The sequence below is a fragment of the Aquila chrysaetos genome, chromosome 4 (genome assembly GCF_900496995.4).
Source record: "Aquila chrysaetos chrysaetos chromosome 4, bAquChr1.4, whole genome shotgun sequence".
Taxonomy (NCBI): Eukaryota; Metazoa; Chordata; class Aves; order Accipitriformes; family Accipitridae; genus Aquila; species Aquila chrysaetos.
Window position 1 is genome coordinate 54,068,667 of NC_044007.1, and position 24,708 is coordinate 54,093,374.

The 24,708-nt window shown below is 35.8% G+C and overlaps 1 protein-coding gene across 5 annotated transcripts in view; it reads left to right on the forward strand.

Moving 5' to 3' along the window:
* SMCHD1 (structural maintenance of chromosomes flexible hinge domain containing 1) overlaps positions 1 to 23,642 on the forward strand; it is a 90,454-nt gene extending 66,812 nt beyond the window's left edge. For 4 of the 5 annotated variants that reach the window (XM_030011217.2, XM_030011216.1, XM_030011218.2 and 1 more), the window contains 16 exons: positions 1,167 to 1,282; positions 1,743 to 1,804; positions 4,931 to 5,018; positions 5,431 to 5,562; positions 6,805 to 6,954; positions 10,967 to 11,093; positions 11,258 to 11,377; positions 12,772 to 12,857; positions 13,909 to 14,031; positions 14,301 to 14,491; positions 15,318 to 15,427; positions 16,750 to 16,820; positions 18,503 to 18,674; positions 20,696 to 20,854; positions 21,575 to 21,695; positions 22,682 to 23,642. In XM_030011217.2, coding sequence (XP_029867077.1) covers positions 1,167 to 1,282; positions 1,743 to 1,804; positions 4,931 to 5,018; positions 5,431 to 5,562; positions 6,805 to 6,954; positions 10,967 to 11,093; positions 11,258 to 11,377; positions 12,772 to 12,857; positions 13,909 to 14,031; positions 14,301 to 14,491; positions 15,318 to 15,427; positions 16,750 to 16,820; positions 18,503 to 18,674; positions 20,696 to 20,854; positions 21,575 to 21,695; positions 22,682 to 22,787 — 1,934 coding nt within the window. In that variant the 3' untranslated portion in view covers positions 22,788 to 23,642. Of the gene's footprint in view, positions 1 to 1,166; positions 1,283 to 1,742; positions 1,805 to 4,930; positions 5,019 to 5,430; positions 5,563 to 6,804; positions 6,955 to 10,966; positions 11,094 to 11,257; positions 11,378 to 12,771; positions 12,858 to 13,908; positions 14,032 to 14,300; positions 14,492 to 15,317; positions 15,428 to 16,749; positions 16,821 to 18,502; positions 18,675 to 20,695; positions 20,855 to 21,574; positions 21,696 to 22,681 lie in introns of those variants that run through there. The other variant, XR_005932147.1, reaches the window with a different exon arrangement.
* The last annotated feature ends 1,066 nt before the right edge of the window (positions 23,643 to 24,708 follow it).

The following is a 24,708-nucleotide window of genomic DNA, read 5'->3' on the forward strand; positions in this document are numbered from 1 at the left end:
AGTAGATATGTTTTCAGTACTGGGCAGCTGTTGGAAGGAATATAAAGAATATAATTAAGTCAGTACATGGGTAAATGTAGAAATGGGAGCAGGCTGGGAACTACATGACTTTTGTACAGAAAAGTGGTGCCTTGCAAATGTGTTTGAAGGAGTTGACAACTGTGTGAATATGAGTGATCGTGCTGATATAGAGTACTTGGTTTCTTAGAGAGCTTTTGTCAAGTTCCTTAACCAAAGGCTCTTGAAGCTGTTACTTACACTGTCCTTCCTATACTTCAGTCTTTCACTTGCCTTTAGGTGGACTTCAGGAGATAACATAGTATATATGACATTAAATTTTGATATAAAATTAGATATTGAATTCCTTATTAACAACCTCATATTTAATTAACATTCTAATTATTGGATTTACTGGTGAACTCAGGTACACCTGAGGGCAGGCAATGTAATTTTGGAGGAAGTCATGCCTGAATTTTTCATGCACATCAAAGCGCAGTCCTTCCTTAAAGTGCAAAATTCAGTTCTACCTGAGCAGTGCAGCTTCAATTACATGCATGAAATCCATCTGTAACCATAGTGTCAAAGTGCTTAGTTCACATTTTCAACTAGAAGGATAGCTTTATTCTAGTTTAGATTCTATTTCCTTCCAATGTGTGGCTAACAGATGGGGGAAATGGTAGTGGTGTTTGTACAGTCTCATTACAACTACTGCACCTTGCTAGCCAGTAGTTCAATGGCTAAAGCATTTAGCCATTGAAGGAAGTGGGAGATCTGGATTTCCTGTCCTTGAAGGAAGGAATCAGCTACTTAACTAGCTAATGATTGTTCTTACCTGAGAGCAAGAAGAAGCCTGGCTTGCTATTTTGATAAGAATGATAATCTGGGAAAGGCAGACTTGAAATTTGGGGGGTTTTTTTAAAGCAGTTATTGGATAAAGTAGGTGGTGGTTGGTTTTTTTCTAAGGATTGTTACCTGGTCTAATTACAGGGCTAGGGAAAGAAGGTTTTCTGTATCTGGTTTTAAATTGTTTTGTTGTTCGGGTTCTGTTTGGGATGTGGGTTTTGTGTGCTTTATCTCTAGGTATGAGGGAGACACAGAAATTCATGGAGTTTGATCTTAATTCTGAATAAAAAAATCATGAAAAAATGTTGTCTTTCATTCGACAGATTTTATGGTTAGTGTTCTTTCTGAAGATGAAAACATTATTAAAAATATTAATCCAGCACGGATTTCTATGAAAATGTGGGAAGCACAGAGCAGTGGAACTAGGATACCAGTTGATGTAAGTCATCAAAATGCGTTTTCAAAATGGGTATCAAAATGCCAGCATAGAACAAACACATTTGTAGTAGAAACTTTCCTTCATTTAACTTAGATCAATATCCTGTTCTAGATTTTAAATAACAAGTATTACATATCAATCACATTTTTTTTATCAATATCTGTCCTGTTACAAGTTGTCAGACTGTTGAAATGTCAAGACTATAGTAGGGACAAAAATGCTACTGCTCTGCAGAAGTTAACTAATAGCAGGGAAACTATTCAAAGTTGCCACTCTGAATTTTGCAAAGACAAGACTCCAAGAATTAAGAATATGAAACTAGTGTCTAAATTATAGGTGATCTCACTGAATTACTGTATGCTATCAGAACTGCAAATCATTAAGACTTGATAGCATATTACAAGTAAGGTACTTTAACTTTCAGTATATTGCATTAAATTTTTTGCATCTTTCTTTTCAGGTTACAACATTTAGCTGTAGTAAAGTGAAGGATGACAAAGAAGATGGTTTCTTCTACTTCAGGTATAGCAGCATTTATTTTATAATTACTGGTGCAACTTACTGTGCAAAATACATAGTTTGAAATAGAAACAAGAGTTTTAGGTGTTGATAATAATAATCTGTTATAGAATTAGTATGATACAGTGCTACAAAATGGTAAAAGATATTAGCAAGATGCAATGAGCATGAGGATTGAATTCTTCCCTAGATACATTTGACATTTGTTTAATCTGAGAGTAGAGAAGAAGAGAGTCTAAGATAATATATTAGAATACGTGGTGAGAAATACTAGCAGTGAAGGGACTACATCATCTGTTTGTCACTTGTCTGGTAACATTCCTTAATTCTTTCAATGTTACGTTCAACTGCTGAGGAATTGCAGGCTGGACAAAGTGGACTTATCTCTGATTTAATACCTTCTGTGGCTGTGTGTTAATCCTGAAGCATGACCTTGGCCCTGTCAGTTAAGTGGTCTTTCCTTCGGCTACTTATTCAGAGATGGTGTCTTAGATGACAGGCAGCAGAACTAGAGCTCATCATAAGCTGATGCCTGACTGCCACATTCTTTCTACATCTATTCTTGGCAGGCATGCTATGGAATCAGTTACATAGTTGTGGTACTGGCTGTTGATTCAAGCTCTTGCCTCCTAGGAACAGGCTTCCCTTCTGCTTTTAGAAAGTAGACTTTAGGATCACCTCAACGCAGCAGATACCACTGTTGCACAGCTGACCCTGGTTCCTGCATTAGAGGAACAGAGGCTGCTGCAGCTCAGCTATGTCAAGATTCCAGCAGCATCTGAGTGGCAGCATTTCAAGAGGTGATAGGAAGTTTCCTAACTTGCCTCTCAGCTGTGGCTCTCCTCCATTTCAAGGCACATAAGAGTTCAGGAAGCTAGGCATCCAATTTGTAATCCTTGGAAAATCTATGTGCTTTCAAGACCTTGATGTAGCATTAAGTCTTCAACACTTTTTTCCCTGGGGAGCTGAGGCTCAAATCCAGGGTTCTGACCCAGCTTGATATGCAATCCAAACATACCTCCATCTGTAATTCCCTCTGTCACAGCCAGCCAAGAAACTATCCTATCTGGGAAGGCAGTTGATAGAACACTTTTTATTCAGTCTTCTTAGCTTCTCAGATCGTGCACAGCAGCGTAATGTATTTGTATATGAAGGCTTTTTCATTTAAGAGATTACAACTAATTCAAAAAGCTATTTAAGCATGGCTTTTTGTATCATTACCAAGATCTGTCTTTACCTTGAAGGCATTCGAGGTTCCAAAGCCTTCTATGGCTGAGTTTGGCAGCTATAGCAAAAGAAGGCTCCCAAATAAGGGTGCAATTTTGCTTTTAACAGAGCAGAGCTTTCTGTGTGGGTAGTCCAAGGTTATGGAATGAACTGCTCCAGAAGCCAAAGATCACTGCAGACTTGCACTAAGTATGAGGTACTTTTCTGTGGCCTTGGTCATTCTGAGAAATTCTTAGTTATAGGTGTAGTTAAAACATAAGAACTCCTAAAACATTATCAGAACAAGGCACTCTGCATCATCTGTTTGTACCTCTGAAAAATAAAACTAGAATGAATGTGCCAATGTGTAGTCATGCTAATAAATGTTTTCCTGTGAAAAGCACTAAGGTGGTCAGTGTGATATAAACTAACCTATATAGAGTTGAATATGGAATTATTAAAATCTTGACATTGGTACCTGTAGTTTACTAGTTGTCCACAAATGTCCAGAATTAAAACTCCCAACCTTATTGACAAATTTGAGAGAACAGATGGTAGAGACTACCCATTAGCAGCCCTTGTAGGAAAGTACGTATTACTCATTGCTACCAGTGTCTGTAGCATCACTGTCTAGCACCTGGTTTCTCTCAAGTTTTCCTGTCCTTGGCACAGCCACAGATGGTTTTCATCTATTTAATGCCAATCAGTAACGTGGATGCTATTACAGAGTCTTACAACTTTCATAGCAATTGTGCAATTTCTTCTTTTTCTAAAGCATATGTCTGGTTACATGGTGTTCAGCCACAAGATCCTTAGCAGATTATTTACAACTCAGTTTTTTAATGCATCCTGACAAGGCAGATGCTACTTTCAATCTTAAACCTAGATAAAGTGCAGAAAAGAAGGTAGAATTGTTCCTTCTTTATATGCAATACAATAAGGAAAAGTCATGGCCCGTTCCAGAAATAGGTAAAGCTTTGGGATCTTGTTTATTACCAGTTAAGCATTCCAGGGCATCTTGCATCTTACTTCTTCCCAAACAAAATAAGAGGAGACAAATTGCTTAATATTATTGACAGAATGGATAAAATGCTGTATGTTGAAAACAAAAATCTCATTAACCAATTCAAGAGTACCGCAAGTCATCCTCCCAGAGAAATGTCTCAATCTTGGTTAGAGACTGTTTGCATCTCCTCAAAAGTTTAGAGCATTTGTAAGTCACTGCTGTCCCTTGTTAAACACTGCTGCGGTCTTCTGGATGCTGTGTGGCCTTCCTTGCTAGGTGAAGTTCTGTTTATAGCAGCAGAAGTGCAGGCATCTGTCTTCCCTTCATATTTTGATGTTAGGGGTTCTTTGCCAGTAGTCTGCACTCTGGAACACTGTAAGGTAGAATGAGAACTCTTTTCTTTCTCACTATACTCAACCTTGGCCACTGGTCCAAGTTGCACAACTTTGTACACGTTATGAGTAAGAGATGGAATTAGCTACTCAGATCTTATGTAAGTTCAAGCCAAATGATTAAATTTTGAGATAATTTTTTGGTTTTGCAGGTCTAAACATCTCTATGCTCTGTCTCAGTAGCTTTGTGAAAATCCACTGAATGGGAAGTGCAGTGAGGTAGACTTGCAGATTTCTGAATAATAGGACCATGACAAACTTCCTGTCAGCTATTACAGACAAACTCTTGAAGGAGACTTTCCTCATCCAAGCTTCCAAAAGCCTTACTCTAGTTCTTGAGAAGCTTTCATGGCGTTCTTGCTGAAGGAGGAGTGTTATGGAGGAGTACTAAAATACATCGTGCCTTAACAGGACTTTCTAATTAGTTTGGAGGACTACTCAGAAGTTGAATTGCTTGCATACTTACATACTTGTCACTTCAATATTGACTCGCTTTTGCTTGGTTTTTGTTCTTGATTTATTTAGGGATAAAGTGGTTCCAGAGAGAGTGGGCACTTACAGTATCCAGTTTACCTTTGCAATGGATAAGACAAATATGCTCAGCAGTGACCAGGTTTGAATCTATAATTAATTATATGTAGCCAAGAACATAATACAGAATCATCTGGGAGAAATATTACAATACTTTGTAGATTCAGAATGCAAATACTTTCACTTGCAAGCTTTGCAAAAAAATTGCTTTTTATTTTTGATAGTTACTGATTTCAAACTGTTGATTATCAAAATATGTTTTCATTAGCTTTTATAACTAAGCAGAAATTTTGTGGAATAACAGAGCTGCATAATTTGCAACCTAGTAGAATTGTTTTGTGATCATGCTAATTTATTACAAGATTGTCAGTATATTTCACATGCATTTGTTCCAGTATTTTTTGAGCAACCCATGTGTGCAGGTGAATTGCAGTGAATTATATCAGTCTTTATTTTGTTTTGTTTTATTTTATTCTTCCTCCTTTTTCTGCTAGATTATAGTTGAAGTTGTACCTAATGACCCTGTACGCTTGTTACCTGATTCTTTACCAGCTACTCCAGCAGTTTCCAATGTTCGAACTCTTACTAGCCGTACACTGGTCAAGGATTTATACCTCCATGTAATGGTAATTATACTTTAATAAAAAATCTTAATTAGGAAAATATATAAGACTGCTAAAAATATGTTGAATTTTTCTGTAAGGTATTGCTGCTATCTCTTTGCAGATTAACTTCACAAAAAAGATGTAAATCAGTGATTTCCAGTATATGACAGGTGCATCTTGTTTTATTTACATACAGATGACCAAAACTGAAACCTGCAATCCTTGCTGTCAGGCATCTCAATTGAAACCCACTTCTTGTTGCCACAGGAAAAAAATGTTTCAAGAATAGATTCTAGTGGGAAAACACTTATATATATAGCAGATGTTTTGCTCCATGATTTTTCTTCCAGGAGATAGTTTCTCTTAGAAATCTTGTATTACAAAAAATAAGGTTTCCTGAACTTTGAAAGTTCACAGGGATACAGGAAGATCACTTGCCAGTTACAGCCATGGGCAAAACAGACTCAACTTGTGGAAAATTAATTTAATTTATTGCCAATTAAAATAGATTTGAGTAGTGAGAAACAAAAAAAGTAAAGCAACACCTTCTTCCCCACCCTTTCCCAGGCTCAAGTTTGCTCCAGACTCCTCTGCTCTTCCCTGAGCAATGCAGGGAGCTGGGGAATGGGGGTCACGGTCAGTCCATAACAGCTCCTCTCTGCCGCTCCTTCCTCCTCACAGTTTCCGTGCTCTACTGTGGGTCCCTCCGTGGGCTGCAGTCCTTCATGAACTGCTCCAGTGTGAGCCCTCTCCACAGGCTGCAGTCCTTCAGGAAATACCCACCTGCTCTAGTGAGGGGTCCACCACAGGCCGCTGTGTGGATATCTGCTCCACTGTGGTCCTTCGTGGGCTGCAGAGAAATACCTGCTCCACTGTGGTCCCCCCACGGGCTGCAGGGGAATCTGCTTTGGTGCCTGGAGCACCTCCCCCCCTCCTCCTTCTTTCACCTTGGTGTTCCCTCTGCTGTATCACTTTTTTTCCCCCCTTCTTCTCCTCTATGCATTTTTGCCCTTTCTTAAATATATTTTCCCAGAGGAACCACCCTTTTGGCTTAGGGGCTTAGCCGTGCCCTGCGGTGCATCGGTTGGAGCCGGCTGGCACTGGCTGTGTTCAGCATGGGGCAGCCCTGGCTTCTCCTCACAGAGGCCGCCCCTGCAGCCCTGCCCCCTGCCAGCACCTTGCCATGTAACCCCAATGCAGTATATAAATGGATTACTTATTTCAGTTCATGTTCCAAACTAACTTTGTCTTTTTTACTTACAGGATGAATACAATAACCGCACTGGAATTGATCTAGTTGGCAGAATAATAGCAAAAATTAAGAGCCCCAGTGAAGATGACACAGAGATCCCACAGTTTCAGGGGAAAGTCAGTACAATTGAGTTTCCATTTGACAGAGGATCAGCTGAAATTGTAAGTGTGACTGAAACACACAGTTAGCTCTGTGAGCAATGGATCTAATGAGGCCTGTTTTCCTACAGTTTCAAAGTTGATCTTGCACCTCATCGTGTTTTGTGGAGGGTTAGCATATATTTTAGTCTTCGCTTACAGATAAGTAGATAAATTACTTTTTCTCTGTTTGGTTGCTGATTTTCAGAAAACCTGAAGGAAGGACATTCTTTAAACTGTTTATCCTTGCCAAGCGAGGGAGGTGTCGTGGTTAACCCCAGCAGGCAACCAAGCACCATGCAGCCGCTCACTCACCTCCCTCACAGTGGAATGGGGGAGAGAATCAGGAGGGTTAAAATTGAGAAAACTCATGGGCTGAGATAAAGACAGTCTAATAGGTAAAGCAAAAGCTGTGCACGCAAGCAAAGCAAAATAAGGAATTCGTTCACCACTTCTCATCAGCAGGCAGGTGTTCGGCCATCTCCAGGAAAGCAGGGCTTCATCACGCGTAACAGTTACTTGGGAAGACAAATGCCATCACTCTGAACGTCCCCCACCCTTCCTTCTTCTTCCCCCAGCTTTATATGCTGAGCATGACATCGTATGGTCTGGAATATCCCTTAGGTCAGTTGGGGTCAGCTGTCCCAGCTGTGTCCCCTCCCAACTTCTTGTGCACCCCCACCCTACTTGCTTGTGGGGTGGGGTGACAAGCAGAAAAGGCCTTGACGCTGTGTCAGCACTGCTCAGCAGTAACGAAAACATCCCTGAGTTACCAACACTGTTTTCAGCACAAATCCAAAACACAGACCCATACTAGCTGCTATGAAGAAAATTAACTCTACCCCAGCCAAAACCAGCACAGGAGGTTTACAAGTACATTCAATTAGGGACTGAGACATATAGGGGGATCCAGGATAAGTCTTTTCTTCATTTCAATTTCACGTGTAAATAAAACTTCAGCAATTTGTAGTTAAACTTTTAACATTAGTGGTATTTTGCATTTTTATTTATAATGCTAACTGGCTGTAATATCTTAAGATCATTTAGTCTGAGCTCTTCATATATACATAATCAGATTTTGCCAGATCCTCTTTACATTATGTCAAGCTAACTGGGCTTATATGTACTTTGCAAAAAGGCACCCTATCCTCCTTTGAAAAAGTAAAGATAAAACTACCACTTCTCTTTATGCTTTATTTCAGTCATTAGTGCCCTTGACTGTTAAAAATGCTTGCCTTATTTCAGTTTGAATCTCTGGCTGTAGCATCATACATACCTCTGAAAGTACTGCATATTGTAGTCATGTCATCACTGTCACTTTTTCTTCAACAAATACAGATTGAATTATTAAAACCTGTGAGTTCCATTTGTAATAGTTGTTACAAAGTATAATGTAAAAGACACAAGTTAAAATGCACATACACAAAACCAGAAACTGTTCAAAATACACCAAAAAACCAGCTGAGTCTAGACCCACACATTTCTTCTGAGTGGAACGGTCACAGTCTCTCTCTTAAAAGTCTACAGAGAACTTCAGTCAACAGGACTATTCATGTGGTGAAATAGGTATATATAGATGTATTTTTTTTTTTAAAGTTGCTTAAGTATCATATAAGAATTGCAGAGCAAAAGTATACCCCCACTTCATTTGGTTCCTCTGTTTGTCACATGTTTTACTAGCCTGAAGTCTGTGGAAATCTTCAAACAGTTAGAAGGTGTACTGAAGGACAATCCAACTTTTTAAAGAAATTTTTTCAGCCACCTTTTCTAACTCGTTCATTGGAAGCAGCTTCCCAGCAGACCAATCTGTGCCAGGTGGAGGCAGACACTGCGTTAGCAACAAATAAAAAATCTCCCAATACATTTTGGAAGTCACTACAATAAAACCCCAGTAGAATCACTAAAATCTACAGATCCTACATGCAAACTTCTTCATAATATATTTTATTCAGTACATCAGCTGCTTTTATGGAACTACATAGATGAAACTTAATGACACAGCATAAATAAATTCTCTGTCAATAACAGTCAAGGACAGAAACATCCAATTAATGTGGGCAAACATTTTTCACTGAACAATCTGACAAACGCTGGTCTACTCTGATCCGTAAGGAAAAGTGACAAAATATGTATGAAAAACAGGTGCCAGATAAAATTAATACACTAATTGATTTATGGTGTACTCTGAGTTTCTCTTGTTGTCCAAGCATGTTTCAGGAGTAATGAATTAATTGGTTTGTGAACACATTTTTCTTGGGTAGGTGGGGTGGGAAAAAGACAGGTATAGCTACTGGTCTAATAAAATAGCACTTTTCTCCACAGATCTGGCATTTACACCTATAGTATAGAAATTTGAACAGATGTTTAAAAGTTCATACTGTTGACGGGAATAATAACCCCATAGAGTGGACTCTGACAGTTCAGATAAAATTACTGAATAATTTCTCAGACTCCTCACTGACGCAGAAATAACAATTTTTTTACCTCCATGTACTAGTAACCTGCCATTAAGCCATTGTGACCTAAATACTCCAGTATTGCTTCAGTGACTAAGCTAACAACCTATGTAATGGTGGGGGGAGGAGGGGTAGGATGTTTTGGGGTTTTTTTGTTTGGCTTGTTTTGGATTTTTTTTTGTAAGCACATGCTTTTTCTTTCTACATATATATTCCTGATTTCTTGGGGGGGACGTTCTCCTTTCTCATTACTGTGATCTGATGAGATCCTACTGCTTTTGACAGTAACTTGTGCTCCCTAGTCTTCCATCAGGAGTAATTCCATTTAAGTGAATCCCATATCTCTTCCCCTCTTCCAGCAGTTTTCAGTTGTCTAGTTTATACTGAGTTCTCTGACTTTAGACAACTCACAAAACTCATGTGGCAAGGATTTGTTGGTTGTGATGCAATGTACTTTTCATATGAAGACTAGTAATGGGAAGGGGAGGGGATACACTAGTGTTTCTTCAAGTATCTTGAAATTGTTCCATCTTGTTTATAAATATAGTTATGTTCAGTTAGCATCAGTGTAATGAAGCTGATAATCTGACGTGTTTACCCTTACACTGAGGTTCAAGAATACTAAACTTGTTTCACGAAGGAAAATGTTTAGATTTTTATTAGTATAAATCTTCTAAGGAAAAGATATTTCCACTACAAACTACTTCTCCTGATTAAATATGTAGCTGCAATATTTTTGAAAGCCATGAAGACTATCTTTGAAGGTTATATATCTATCTCTTCTTTTAGGCCGCAGCCACCTCTCTCTTGATTTGGCCAGTTGAGTAGCAATTTCTACATGTTAAAGGTGGAAACAGTATGAGTTTTATTATAAGCATTATTCATTTTATGCATGATACCTTTCCCAAAGTAACAGCACATTTAGATATTACCTATACTAATTTTATTTCTGTTTACCATTCTTTATGGTTTTATAATATTGCCTGTGTTTGTAAAGAAAGGTGAAGGATTTAGTTTGTCTTTTCAATAAGGAATTGATAAGAAATGGGATGCTCATGTTAGTGTTTGGACATGTATTGTTCATTTATTTGGGACCTGCTGTCTACTTCCATGGTAACAGCAGTAACTTTAACTCAGCAATGGGAATAGTTTCTTTTTCCTTCTCTGTGTTTATGCATTGGGTCTTTGTTTTTAATGTTCCATTTGCATTTGTTCACATGCTGAATGAGGTAAATCCGAGGAAATCTTGCTTATGCAAAAGTGTAGAGAATATTTTTTTCTGAGCATATGTCTCTCAAATAAAATACATAGCCAAAAATAATAAGACTCTTTAAACAGGTAAAATGACAATCTTAATTCCTAAATAATAAAATAGTTACTGCTAAATCTTTGTATTTTACTTCTGTTTATTAGGTATAAAAGGCATTTCCAAGCCAATACTTAAAACTGTAGTGATATTGTATAGACATCATGTGTTAGGTAACTTAAAGTTTTAGTATTTGAAGAATGTTTATTTTATTTTGTGTGTTACCTCAAGTGTGAACATAAACTTAGGTATGTTTGTTTGTTTGTTTTATTAGAATCTAGTGCTGGCTGAAAACAGCCCTGGAAGAGATAGCACTGAATATATTCTTGTATTTGAGCCAGATCTGCCAGCTTTGAAAAAACCTTTGGAACCATACTGTCTGTCATTTATGTTTTACAATGGTATGTTTCAATTACTCTAAAATGCTTGCTTTTACTTAGAACCAACTATTTTTAGGTCCGTAATACTTCTTCAGAACTGCGTAATAGCTTAATAGATTTTTGCTGATGTTTAAACCAACTAAGTATGTTACTGTATTTTCTTCTAAAAATATTTATTTCTATAGATTTCAAGAAGCAGCAACAGATGGCAACACTTACAAGGGAGAGAGACCAATTATCTCAGTCCATAGGTGTTTACAGAAATTGGTTTGATACTACTAATCAGCTTGTAACTGAAATTAAATGTAAGTTCAATCAAATATGTAAATAAATTTCCTGTGAATTAGACTTTTTTTCCTTTTTTTTTACTTTTGAGAATATAGAGGGGGAGAAAAATTGGTATTGAAATCATGAGATGCAGTAATTAGAGGGGAGCAGAAGGGAGTATATCTTTGCATTAGCAGGGAAGCATCTAGTTATTTAGACAGACCTACTTGTAAAGGGTCTTGATTTGAGGTAGAACGTCTTCTATCAGAATGGGTCAAAAGGAGGAATAAAACACGGAAGCTGGTGGTCTGATTCACTTTTTCCATGACTGCCTTGTACTCCCATCTTTGCAGTGGATGTGTGAATGCTCATCCATCTGAAAATTCAACAATTGCCTAAAAACAATTTTAGGGAATGAACTATAGATAAACCTCTTTCAAAACGTTAGTCTTACATTTTCAAAATGTTACTTTTTTGCCCCACATTTGACCCTATGTACATTATTCAGAAGTATTGTGTAGCTATTAATTGTTTATGTTCTTCAGCAAATGTAATCCTTTATAAAGTCTGTTAAAACAGCAGAGCATTGTGAGGGCAGTGATTTATGGGAATGGGAGAGGTGAAGGAAATGTTTTCTTTGCATTTTTTTTGTTTGAATCATCCTATCTGTTGATCAGAAGGTTTGTTTTAATAGATGCATTTTGAATTTTTATTTTAAGTAATCACTAAATGTAAATAAAGCATGCTGGAATTAGAAGATGGTGCTGTTTCTTGTAATTTTAGTACAGGGCTATGTCTCTGTTACTTGCTTACTGCATGTTACCATTACGGATGCAAATTCCTGAATTCCGGTGTGAAAGGCAAAAAGTTTTGTTTCCTATTTGCAGATTTTTGCACGTCTCTAGAGTAAGTTAGAGCACAACATTATATTTCATGCTTCAATAACATTTCCAAATATAAACCTGTTTGAATAGAGAGATTAGAAAGCAACTCATCTGTTTAATTTTTTTTTTTTTTTTTCAAAATTGCTTCAGTTCAGATATGAGAGTTGTCCAGAAAGTGGTGTCCCATATAAGAGACAAAAGAGGGTAGTGCTAGCTACTACTCCTCCCTTCCTTCTTGCCATGTCACCTGTTAGAGAACCATTTGGAAAGACAATTGAGGATGAAAAAAGCTTACATTCTCAGACTGATCTAAGAACTGGCCCCATTGCTTTCTGAAGCTGAAGGAGATGGCAGCTGCTGAAATTGCTTAGAAGCTGGACAAATCACAAGATCTTTGTGGACAAATTCTGATATCCTGTGCTGAAATTAAGAAGTAGATAGGATCAGCTGTGCGTGGCATAATTCTGAAAGGCTGTAAGATATTCTGTAAGAAGTGTTCCATTGCTTTCTAATATTTCCTTACTCTTTGTTGATTTTATTGGTTTCAGGTCAGGTTAAAGAAGCTGAAACAAGAGAAACTCACCTGAAGAACGAACTGAGAAAACACCAAATTGAATTACCACAGACAAACACAGTATGGCTTATTTCTTCCTAAACTCTGTAACATCTTAAAAATAAATCTAATCTTAATATGAAATTGATATCATTCTATAACATTATTGAATCACACTGGTATATACACAAGCACCTGTTACCAAAACCCTGAAAGTTTAAACCATGAGGAAAATTTGTGGATCAATACCAAACTTAAATTTTACTGCTCTACCAATGTGACTATCTCTTAAAGAAACTGCTAGAGGAATAAGAAAAATGTCTCATTTATATCCTGATCTTGGTTTTGCTTTTCTGCTAAGGTTACCAGTTGTGTTACTGGTACTGCTAGTTTTCATAATTGGTTTTTGCAGGCTGATCAATATACAATGGATGTATTCTGGTATAAGTAGACCAAAGGAAAACACTTCTTTTCAGAGAATTAGAGAATTTCATATGTTACTGCCAAAGCTGATGTAAAAAGAAGTTTGAAAGATTCAGGGCAATGTACCCCATCGCTAATTTCCCATAAAGATCCAATTATATCTTAAAGAAACTTTAGGGACAGTTTTCAAACTACTAACATTTTGAAAAAAAAAATTATGTAAACAATCAGTTATCTTTAGATCAAATAAAAACGAGTGTTACAGTCATTAATCACAAATCAGTAGAATTAAATTATACACATTCTGCAATCATGATACCCAAGTTCCCCCTGCTGGATGAATTTTTCAGGGCTGGATATAGTCCCTTTGTAAAATGGTTTCTTTTTGTACATTTGTGGTCGTCTCTTCCTGCTGATTTAAATTTTCTTCAGTTTTGGCTCTAATAAAGCTCCAGTAGCTCTTTGTGAAAAGCTTCCTGAAGTCTTTAAAAAAAAAAAAGTAGTAATTAAAAAGTTCATAGTCACAGCTGCCATGTGCGTCCTTTTGCTCTCCTCTGAGGTTATATGCAGTGGTCCCCTATATATTAAGAGTCTGTTTCAGATTATTGAATGGTTTTTATTAGGAACTTGACCGACAGCAGATAAAGTAACTACTTCTGCAGCTCAGCCCAATGGTGCATGCTTGCTAACTTTAAATTTTAATTCTCAGCTTCAGTATGTGGATTCTCTTATAAAACAAAAGGTGTTGGATCAAGAAAGAGTAATGAAACAGCCAAGACGAACTTGTACCCTCCCAAACTATCCAAAAGGCAGCCAGGATATTTTAGGCAAGGTGAGTTTTCTCTCAGAGCCTTCAAATGAGTTTTGTTGGTTCCAGGAAGTGGTAGTGATGGAAAATTAGTCAACTGAATATGCAAGTAATTTTTGAGGAGTATTAAAAAAAAGATAGCATTCTCAACCCATCAGATGACCAGCTCTTCTAACAGAGCCATCAACAGGGGAATTAAATGTCTGGTTGAAGCTGCAGGATGATTGTGATTAGTATGAAAAGGGGAGGTGGTCTTGGCTTCTATTTTGACTGTTCTAACTTCTGTGGTACAGATTGCACATTTAGCTCAAATTGAGGATAATGAAGCAGCAAAAGTTATCTCTTGGCATTTGGCAAGTGACATGGACTGTGTAGTCACACTGACTACTGAAGCCGCTCGTTCTATTTTTGATGAAACTCAAGGTCGACAGCAAGTGTTACCCCTTGATTCTATTTACAAGAAGACACTCCCTGATTGGAACAGGTAGAGAAAAAACAAATTTCTGCATTTGTATTAAATACTTCTTCAACTTTTTTTTTTTCTAATTTGTATTTTAAACTTTACTCCTATTAAAGTTTCAAAGCATAAAATTTCTGGCGTCATAATTACAGCAACAGTAATGTCACTTGAAATGTTAGCTGAAATAATAGCCTTATATCTTTAACTGCTGTGCTTTGTTCTTTATTTAATAGTGTCTTTCTATTAAAAAGAGAAGACAAACAAATCTCTCTTTTTTTTTTTTTCTTCATTCCTACATGTTTTCTAGAGCAGGAACTTTTTTTAAATAATTCTAGTCCTTCAAATCAAATTCTAAGTTTTTTTAAAAATTGAATTCCGAAGTACATTCCTTAAAATCATCTGTAGTAATAGAAATTCATTCTGCTGGTTTGGTTTCCTGGAAGATAAACGAAAATATAATAATTCTGTGCCTGAAAATAATTTGCTTATGAAGATGACTGCTAATATCATAAAGAATGACTTTTAGAAAACATATCATGTGCAGATGTATTTATAAGGTCAAAAATCTCAGTTTTTATAAAATAGTGTATTAAAACTTGTCCGTAAAATCAGTCATATGAACTTGTTGGATATATGTCTTATTACAAATAAGTGTTTCAACAAAGCATCTTTAATATAACTGGCATTTCAGATAATGTTGGGATCACTTAGCACCTAATGTAGAAGTGTTAAGATGCATTCAATTCATTTTGACATTTCTGACTAGATTCTCAGAAGCAATAATGAAATAAGGACAAATGACTTTTTTCTCTTCTTTTCTTCTCCCTCACTCTCCCCTTTCTTTAACTAGGCCTTTGCCTCACTTGAGAAATGGAAAAATCTTCTTCAGACCTATTGGAAATCCTGTATTTGCCAGAGATCTGTTAACATTTCCAGATAATGTAGAGCATTGTCAAACAGGTAAATGATATTAAAGAAATTGTTCATAACTTCTTTCTTTTTAATAAATGAAATACAGAAACATCACAAACCATAATCCATTCAGTAATCTTCCTTGAGACATTTGCAAATACCAGTGTACATTCCTCATGAGGTCTGCTGGTAAAAAGATGATGACATTAGCAAACAACAGTTGTGAAAATTTCAGCAATGACCACTGTCTTCTGCTTGTTGTTTTATTTTTATTTTCTCTACTGTATATACTAGAGGTTTTTTCTTTTTTAAATTACTGCAGCATTATCTTACTCCCAAGCTCATGTAAGCAGAAACTGACAATCGTGATACTAGTTTTATATTTTCATATTGCAGATGTTACTGCTTTTGTTAGGCTGTTTTTTCCAGTCCACTGTAATATATAGATTAATGTACACTGAGACCAAACTGTACATGACTATGTATGTTATGCTTAAATAGTTACAGTGAGAATAAGCTTTCAATATTTATGTATATTGCAGTTTAGGGAACCATCATCCTCTCACTCTTTCTAACAACTTAGCAGTACCTACCTTTTCCTACACTCTTTTTCTTAAATTAAGTAGACCTACTCCTTTATATGGAGAGTTGGGATCTGTAATTAGTTCAATAAGTTTTTCATTCTACTTCACAACTTCCCAGTATTGAAATAATCCTCTCTACTGTTAATAAAAACCAATTTTTAGTCCACTTTATTTTCAGAAAGTTAGATATTGTAGGAGACTTTAACTATAAATTCTTCTTAGTGTCCCTTGGGGGAATTTGAAAACCACATTGCTTGACATACCTCATGCAAGGCTACATCAAGTTAGACTTTGTATAGAACAGTCTTTTATTAGCAGAAGAAAAGTCTTAAACTCAGTTGGATCATCAGCCTGTGAATGTTTTTTTTTCTTTGATAACCCACTGAATATTAAGAAACATTAAGAAACTAAGAACACAATTCAAGGAGGACTTAAAAAAATTATCATTTATATCATTTCCTAAAACTTGGGATTTTATTATGTGTTTCTTCATAAATGTAAATGTAAGATATCAAGAGAGTACTTTGGTGGAAAAAACAGTCAATTATGCCATAAGGCAATTAAACATAGTAAATTTTTTTCTTTATGAAGTCTTAGATGAAAACAGAAGACTGCATATTTATCTCAATCTCAGAATAAAATTTCATTGAAAAAAGATCATGCACATGCTATTTCCCTTGCAGTTATCTGAAAAGCTGTAATAATGATGCCTCAGAATTGATTTTTCAAAATTCAAGTTATTTTGTTGCGGAGAAATTTCATGGTTCAAAAAATTATATTTTTCAGTGTTTGGGATGCTCTTGGGTGACACTATCATTATAGATAACTTGGATGCTGCCAACCATTACAGAAAAGAGGTATGTTTCAATTATTCTTGATATTTGTTTAAAACAAATATTTTGCATAGCCACATATTTAATACATTACAAACTTAGAATAATTGCTAAGTTTAATGCTGCATTAGCTGTAAGCGTGCTTACTGTCTGTAGGTCTTTATGCACTTAACAGTGAATGAAATCTTTATTATTGGCACTGACAAAATTACCTCCATTCAACAAATTCCATGTGAATGTTGCCATGAAGCATGGGACCATGTTTTTAAAGATAAACATTTTTTATTTTGCTGTTAGTGTTAAATGCAAGTTCTTCAGTACTTTCCTAGTCCCAGTATGTATAATAAAACACAGGAGTGTGAGGCACATGATGAACTTCCAGACCCACTAAAATTACTAAAGTCTTGATGTGAAACTTACTAGACCTTTTTCTGACCCATTTTATTTAGGTTTAATGGGACACATTTTAGCAGGCAAGAGTCTCTGAGGAAGTCCTGACACTGGGCACTTTCTATTTCAGCTTATGAGTTTGCTAGAATTGAAATAATGATTCAGCATAAGAATGTAGAACTGTATGATTAAATATTAAGCCCTTGGGGCTGGACATTCTTTTTTTTTTTTTCTTCCCCTCTCCAGAAGTATAAGAAATTGTACTGCAGGGTTATTCTTAAGAGAACAACAAGTTAATAAGGAACCTCTGGTGGGATCTGAAATTGGCTGCCTGTTTCGTTCTTTCAGAGTCAGCACAGCACGGATTTCCTGCTCTATGCTCTGTGCCTGACCAGCTCTTTTACTCTATGATTCCATTCCCTTTCTAATGGCTACCACTAGCTGGTAACCTGGGAACAAGGACTGTCCTGAATGTTTCCAGAGTGTCTCAGAAATATGGATATAGTCATAGTAAAAAACAGATGATTGATGTAAATATTTTAATTTTCAGCATGTGTTATAACCACCTCAGTGTCCATCAAGTGAACAAATAGCTACCATTTTCAACTGTGAAGACTGTGTGTGCTTCTTTCATCAAAAAGTATATATTTTTTACTGAAAAATCTAACAGAAGAGGCAGGAGAGTTAGATCTTGGTTGTTAATCAGTGTCAGGAGACTGACCATCTGTGTCTGTTCAGGAAAAGGAGTTTGTATATGTGGTCATTTCTCAAAATGAGGTCTGGGTCATTTCACTTGGTTAGCCTGTCACCCCATTTTTTCCAGTCACTCACCACAGGTAAATTTTATCAACTTTATGGAAGTTTTATTGAATATGTTATAAGAAATAAATCCCTTGGAATTTAGATGCTTTAAATCTTGTGCATTTCAAAAAAAAAAAAAAAGCCATCTTCATGAACTAATTGAATAAGTGCTCACATTTTTTATCAACACTGATTTTTATTGCCATTACTTCATAGTATATGTTGATAATTAGCTTTTTCCCAGTATAGATCTAAATTCTGCCTCTAGAGTTCTGTTAAAATCTGAGGACACAAAAAAACCCAAAAATCTAGTCTTCATAATTATCAACAGTACTGTTTAATTTTAATATATGCGTTCTATTACTTGTAAGCAGAAGTCATGAAATGTAAATAAGTTCTCATTAGAGAACAGGCTGCATCATAGTTGAAAAACACAAAGCTTCACAACAGCATTGCTAAAAACTTAGATTTTCCCTGGAGTTACTAATTTAGTATCACTTTTTATACCTGTGTAGGTTGTAAAAATTACACATTGCCCTACTTTGCTGACTAGGGAAGGAGACAGGATTCGCAGCAATGGAAAATTTGGAGGCCTTCAGAATAAAGCTCCTCCAATGGACAAACTCAGAGGAATGGTATTTGGAGCACCCATGCCAAAACTTTACTCTACTTTCTCTGGACAGATAGGTGGGTTAATGAAGTCATGAAAATACAAAACTTCCAAAAATATATTGCTTGCCTATGTTTGTTATTCTTTTATGTAATATAAAAAGGAAAACTTCAATTTAGCATAAAATTATTTTAAGAAATATGGCCTGTACAATGTCCTATTTGTGAATTTTCTTAAAAGCTGATAGCTATTAAATTTCCTGAAAGCAAAAATAATAATCATGAGATATTCCCCCTTTTTCTTAGTCTTATTAAGGCAAGAGTATAAGCAGTGGTAATCATTCAAACAGCAGGCATCCTTGAAAAACACGTTTCAGGTCTTCTTCCTTCAGAAACCGCATACGTCAATACACCAATTTAGAATGTCTTACTGTGCAAGTAAGCTCTATGAAGCAGTGATAGAAAAATTCCTGTTCTCATCAGTTATGCACAACATCTACATTATTTCCCTAATAAGAAGATGCCTTATATTTCCTGCAGGATCACTTATATTTCATTATGTGCTTGGATTCTACCTTTCAGAATAAAGGTTATAAATTAAGTTAAAAGATGGCAGCTTCTGACATGTAACAGCTGACCTGACTGACTTGTAAAACATTGAAGTGTCTTATTGACAAATAAGATTGTTCTTAAATACTTAGTTTTCAAAAGAAAGGACATGAAGTTTTTCCATGACATTATTCCTAGAAGTGTGCAGTGGAAAGGGGTGGGGGGAGAACAAGAGAGAGAGAACACATGTGCTTATTGGAGTAGCCTTATATATGAGCAAACTACTTAACATTGACCAGTTGAGGGAGAAAAAAGACTAAAAAGATCTTTCGTAGGCATTTCAGTAAAAATATATTACATGTAGGAAAAACGTAGTAAGCATTTCAGCTACAGACTGAAATATGCTGGTTTTAGCACACTATATTTTTCTATCACTACATTTTCAATTGTTGAACTCAGTTACTACCCAATGTGAATTAAATTGGAATTGTCTATAATTTAGTACAGGAACAATCATGGTAAAAGAAAAGGGCATGTTTTAATTTCGCTTGGATAGTTACTAGACATTTAAGGAAAATAGTAGTGAAATTCTATATAAAGGACAGCACCTCTTTACGCAAGATTTGTTTTGAACTGAATTTCAGCCTTAACATTAGTTCTGACTTGCTCTTCTACTATGTTTGTGGCATAAAAGGAAAGCAGTTACTTAAACTGTGATTACACTGACAATGTACTTCTAAAGTAAACCATACTAAGAATTTACAGTGCCTTTTGTCAGTCTGCAGTAACTATCTGTGTGAATGCTTTCGCCCTGTGGCAAATGTAAGGTAATTTAGTGTTCAATTAAGCTTTGTGAATGCTACCTCATATTCACCACAAAGTAAAATGAATGAGCCTGGGCTAACATGTGTGAACTCTTTCTTTATTCCTTGACATATTTATTCAATGCCTGGACAAAGAAAAATTCTTTGTCTCGTGTGTTAAAAGAGGAGCAAAGTTTGTCAGCAAAATACGCCCTTGTTTACCTGAGTCTACTGCTGTCTTGTTTAAATTTCTGTAGGTGGGACAAAGTGAAACTCAGTAAATGTTCTCTTGTTCCACAAGGTGGACTAGAATTCAAGTCAGTAATACAAGCTTCAGCTTTGCAGCACTAAAAGCAAAACATACTACAAGCACACTTAATGGCATCAAAGTTAGAGAATTCAGTCTGGAGCACACAAGTGACAAGATATGTAAAGAAATACCTGTTTGCCACATCATTTTCAGGGTTCACTGGTACTTTACTGTGATCTAAGATACGGGCTGAAAAATAAAAGAGGCATCAAAATATTGGATGTGATTTTTTTTTTTTTTCAGTCTGTCTTTACAGTCATTTTAAGAACAGCCACTGGTCCACTATAAATTTGAGTGGGTTTTTTTTACGTAGTGGTTTTGAAAGATATATTTTCTTGTGAATCTTATACATTGTCTGGATTGTATTTGGTAGCCTTCTAAATCAAAATGACCACTTATTTACTGTTTTGTGTTTTATTATTTTATTCTTCAATTAGATCTTCTTCAGCAATACCGTGCAGCAGTGGTGAAACTTGATAATGTGAATAAGGACCTTGATTTACATTTGCAGTCACTTAACACTCCAGAAATGCAGAAGAAAAAACAGGAACTTGCCGAACAAGAGAAAAGCCTCAAGCTAATAGAGCAAAAATTGGGTAGGTTATTGTATTATATTTTTGGTGTCCTAAAGGAGAACAACTGTTAACTGCATCCAGATATTTTCTACTCTTACAAACTAACAGGTTCAAACTATGAAGGAAGATTGTTAAAGTTAATGAAGAGCTTAGAGATGTCTCATTTTAGGGAAGGAATAGAAAAACTGTATATAGTATGTGCTGTGGTTATTGTCTAGACCAGCAGTGCCCTGTAATGTGTTCAGATAATAAAAATGTGGTCAGTTAGTGTCTTGTGAACATGAAACTATGATCTCACTAATATGAGATTATATAACTATTAGTCTGGCTGGCCCAGTGGTAGAGAACATTGACATTCTTTTTGAAATGACTGCGTAGTAAAGAGCTGAATTGCTTTTGCTAAGGAAACACAATCAAAACATTGTACTATAAAAAGAAACACCCCTAATCCTGCAAGGATATTATTTCTTAGTTAGAAAAGTTTTTTATGTCAATAACAAATAATTTATAATATTTCCAAATATATTTAAAAAAACAACATTTACTCTGTGACAACTATAAGTAAAGCAAATGTTTTTACCTGTCATCTTTGAACTCAGTTTCAGACATAAGGTAACTATAAAATTTATGGCATGTCTAAAGCCTTACTTCAAAGGTTTAACACTACTGTTACAGGGCCCTTTTATAACCAGTAGCATTAATATTTGTTTAAATTTGTTCTTACTTGCAACTTTTTCATAGGTATGACTCCATCAGATAAAGTCACTGAATCATTACTTCAGCCACATCATATGTTAGATATGTCTGACACCCCCATCCCTCCCAAAAGAATGCGAAGAGAAACAGTAAAAAAATTGTATAGGTAAGTCTATTCTGAATCTAGTCACTACTTTCCCATATCCTGAATTCAAAGCAAAAACTAGTTTGGTTTTTTACATGGGAGATTTTTTTTTTTTAATTTGTATTTGTATACAATAACCAACAATGATTAGAGTTTGCATAAGGCTGATTTTCAAGGTAACTTTCATTTAAAGTTTCTGCTGTTATTTAAGCTTGATGTAAAGATATGCTTGCTAATTCTAATTCTGTTTGTCTTTCTGAACTGATTGGTTGGCATCTTTGTGCATTCATGTTCCCCATATTTTCTGGTATATTCAGCTCTGCTACACCCCAGAAATATTTGAGATGGCTTGGTCTGTCAAGTCTTTTAAGGTTCAATGTCAAATACTGGGCAGATGAACAGAGAAAGAATTATTCTTACATAACTTTTTCTAAGTAACTGTATGAGGTGAACCGGTGGTAAAGTATTTAACACAGTTACCTCTCTACCTGTGTATCTACTTCTACATTGCCTCAGTGGCTAATGAGCATTTGTACACACCTCAAAAAGAAAATCAGGGAAATCTGTAAGTCTGTGTCTTTAAAATGACATGGAACTGACTTTTCCATTTCTCATCTCTCTCCTCATGACTGCATCATTGTCTTTGCTGAACTATGGTCATATTTTTGAGATTATTTAAATCTTATTCAGTTGTGTTCTCTAAATCTCAGAATGAGTTTTCACTATATTACTATGTCTGTTTATATTTGTTGTAATTTTAATTTTCTTATCCACATGTATTTAAACTGTCTAATATTAGCCTGATGCTATTCCTCATTATAACAAAATAATTACAGGAATTAGAAGCTATGTACAAATATGGGGTTTATAATATTTATACTAGTGGGAGCTCTGTGCTTTTGCATCAATTATATCAAATATATATATAAATAAAAAAGACATATATAATACATATATATAGAAAAAAAGGCTTGGTTTATAAGCTACTGTGGTATGTTTTTGTTTAGCTCAGAAGAATGGATCTCCTCTCCCACAAAGAAGCAGCAGCAACAGCAACTGCTGCAAATATCCCCTTCAGAACTTAATGGGACTCCACGAAAGAGAAAGGCATAAGACTGATGAGACTTGCTGAAAATAGCTATGTATTGAAAATGTGAATACATTCAGTTAAAGGAAATATTCATGTTGTATTACCCATTACTATGAAGATTTTTATACTGATAGAAGATATAAATGTATTTCAGTTAGTAGTAACAAAAATTTAAGTATTTAACATTGATAGCCTAATTTTTGTATAGTTAATTTTCATTTCTAAAAGCTTTCAGAATTTTTATGTTCATGTGTGAAAAAAGTTTAAAGTATATCCTTTTTTATTTATGAAAAAAATCAATCTTTTCAATAAAACTGCTTCAGTACAAAGCCCTGCCAATATAATTGATTGTAATAATTAAGTCAACAGATTGTGCCATGAAATGAGATTTTAATTTTAAAAGCATCCCAGGCTGTCTTGGGGAAGAGAACTTTCTGGACTGCTCTTTTTGGATGTATGAGCTGTTGAGGTAGTATCAATTTAAAAGGGAGGGTTTGAGCAGTGATATACTGAGATCTAACCACAGCCGTTTGTAGAGCCTTTAGACAGTTAACAACAAGTCAGTATCTAAGGCTATGTCCAAGGTGTTGACATGGGAATTCATATCTCCTTCAGACAGCGCCAGTGGAAAAAACAAAGTAGTAACTTGTGAGGGTGAAAACTGTAACAGGTTTACTATGAGGCTATTTTATGGATTGGGAGAGTGGTGAGTAGGGATACTTCATGGGTGCAAATGAGATACAATATTGTACCAATACTGACCACTTTTCAGCGTCTGTATTACCACAACCCTCATAAAAAACTGTGTGTGTATGCAGTTTAAGAGTTGGAAATGGAGACTTAAGCTGAACATAAGATAATCGTGTTGGGAAACTGTAGATGCCTGGACAGAATTTTACTTTATAAGGCTGTTTCCAGCTTTAAAAAAAAACAGAAAAAAAACCCCATTCTGTTGGCTTCATAAATACCTAAAGAAAATTAAGTTTTCCATGGTTTATGAAACGGAGTCTTAAAATGCTAGAGAAAGTAGTCAACAGGTAAATGAGGAAAAAAAAAAGAAGGGATAGAGTCAAAGGTTACCTCTAGTGATCTGCATCAGAAGGATTTTAGTAATGTGCAGGGCAGAAAAGGACCAGACATGATTAAAGATACAATTTCAGCCAGGATGAGAGTGAGCAGCTGGAAATAGGATTGACTGGATGAAAAAGATAGGGCAAGAGTAGAAAGCTAAACTTGAGGTAGTATAAAAATATTAGTTGAAGCTATGTAAATAAAGAACATAGCAGGAGAAGGGGTTCAAGGATGTGGACATGTTGGTTCACACCAGCCTCAAAGAATTTCTGCTTTGGAGTGAAAGTTGCTATCAAATCTGCTGATTTATATGCACTCAGCAACATGCATTTTATATACGGCTTTTCTGAAAAGGGACTTTAAACTTAAAAAGACATGATGGCATCCTGTCAGAAGTTTCATGGCATCCTGCTAGAAGTTTCGGAATGCTGATCACTGGTGCAGATCTCTATGACATTTCTAATAAAACTAAATTTCTCCAAATTAAGGAGAAATTAAGCAGTGCTTTCTGTGGTAGAAGGTTCTTCATAACCTCATGTCTTAAAGATAGTCTAAATTACTTTAGACATCAATTTGTCCTATTCTTAAAGAAAATAAATACATTCAAGTACAACATGTAACACCAGCCAAAAACTATGCTAGCCCTGCCTCAGCCCTTTTTCCTTTTTTTCAGCTCTAAGTTTAGACATCAAGACTTGAACCAGGCAGCCATAATGGGGTTTGCCACCTAAGAAATTGTCCCACCGCGCCAAGTTACTCGGTAGTACTTCTTTTAAATGCATTTATTTTAATTCTGACATCTGCCTAGCCTCAACCTCCAACCTCTGGATGGCCTTGAATCTTGTTTGATTAAATACCTATTCCAGCAGAAAT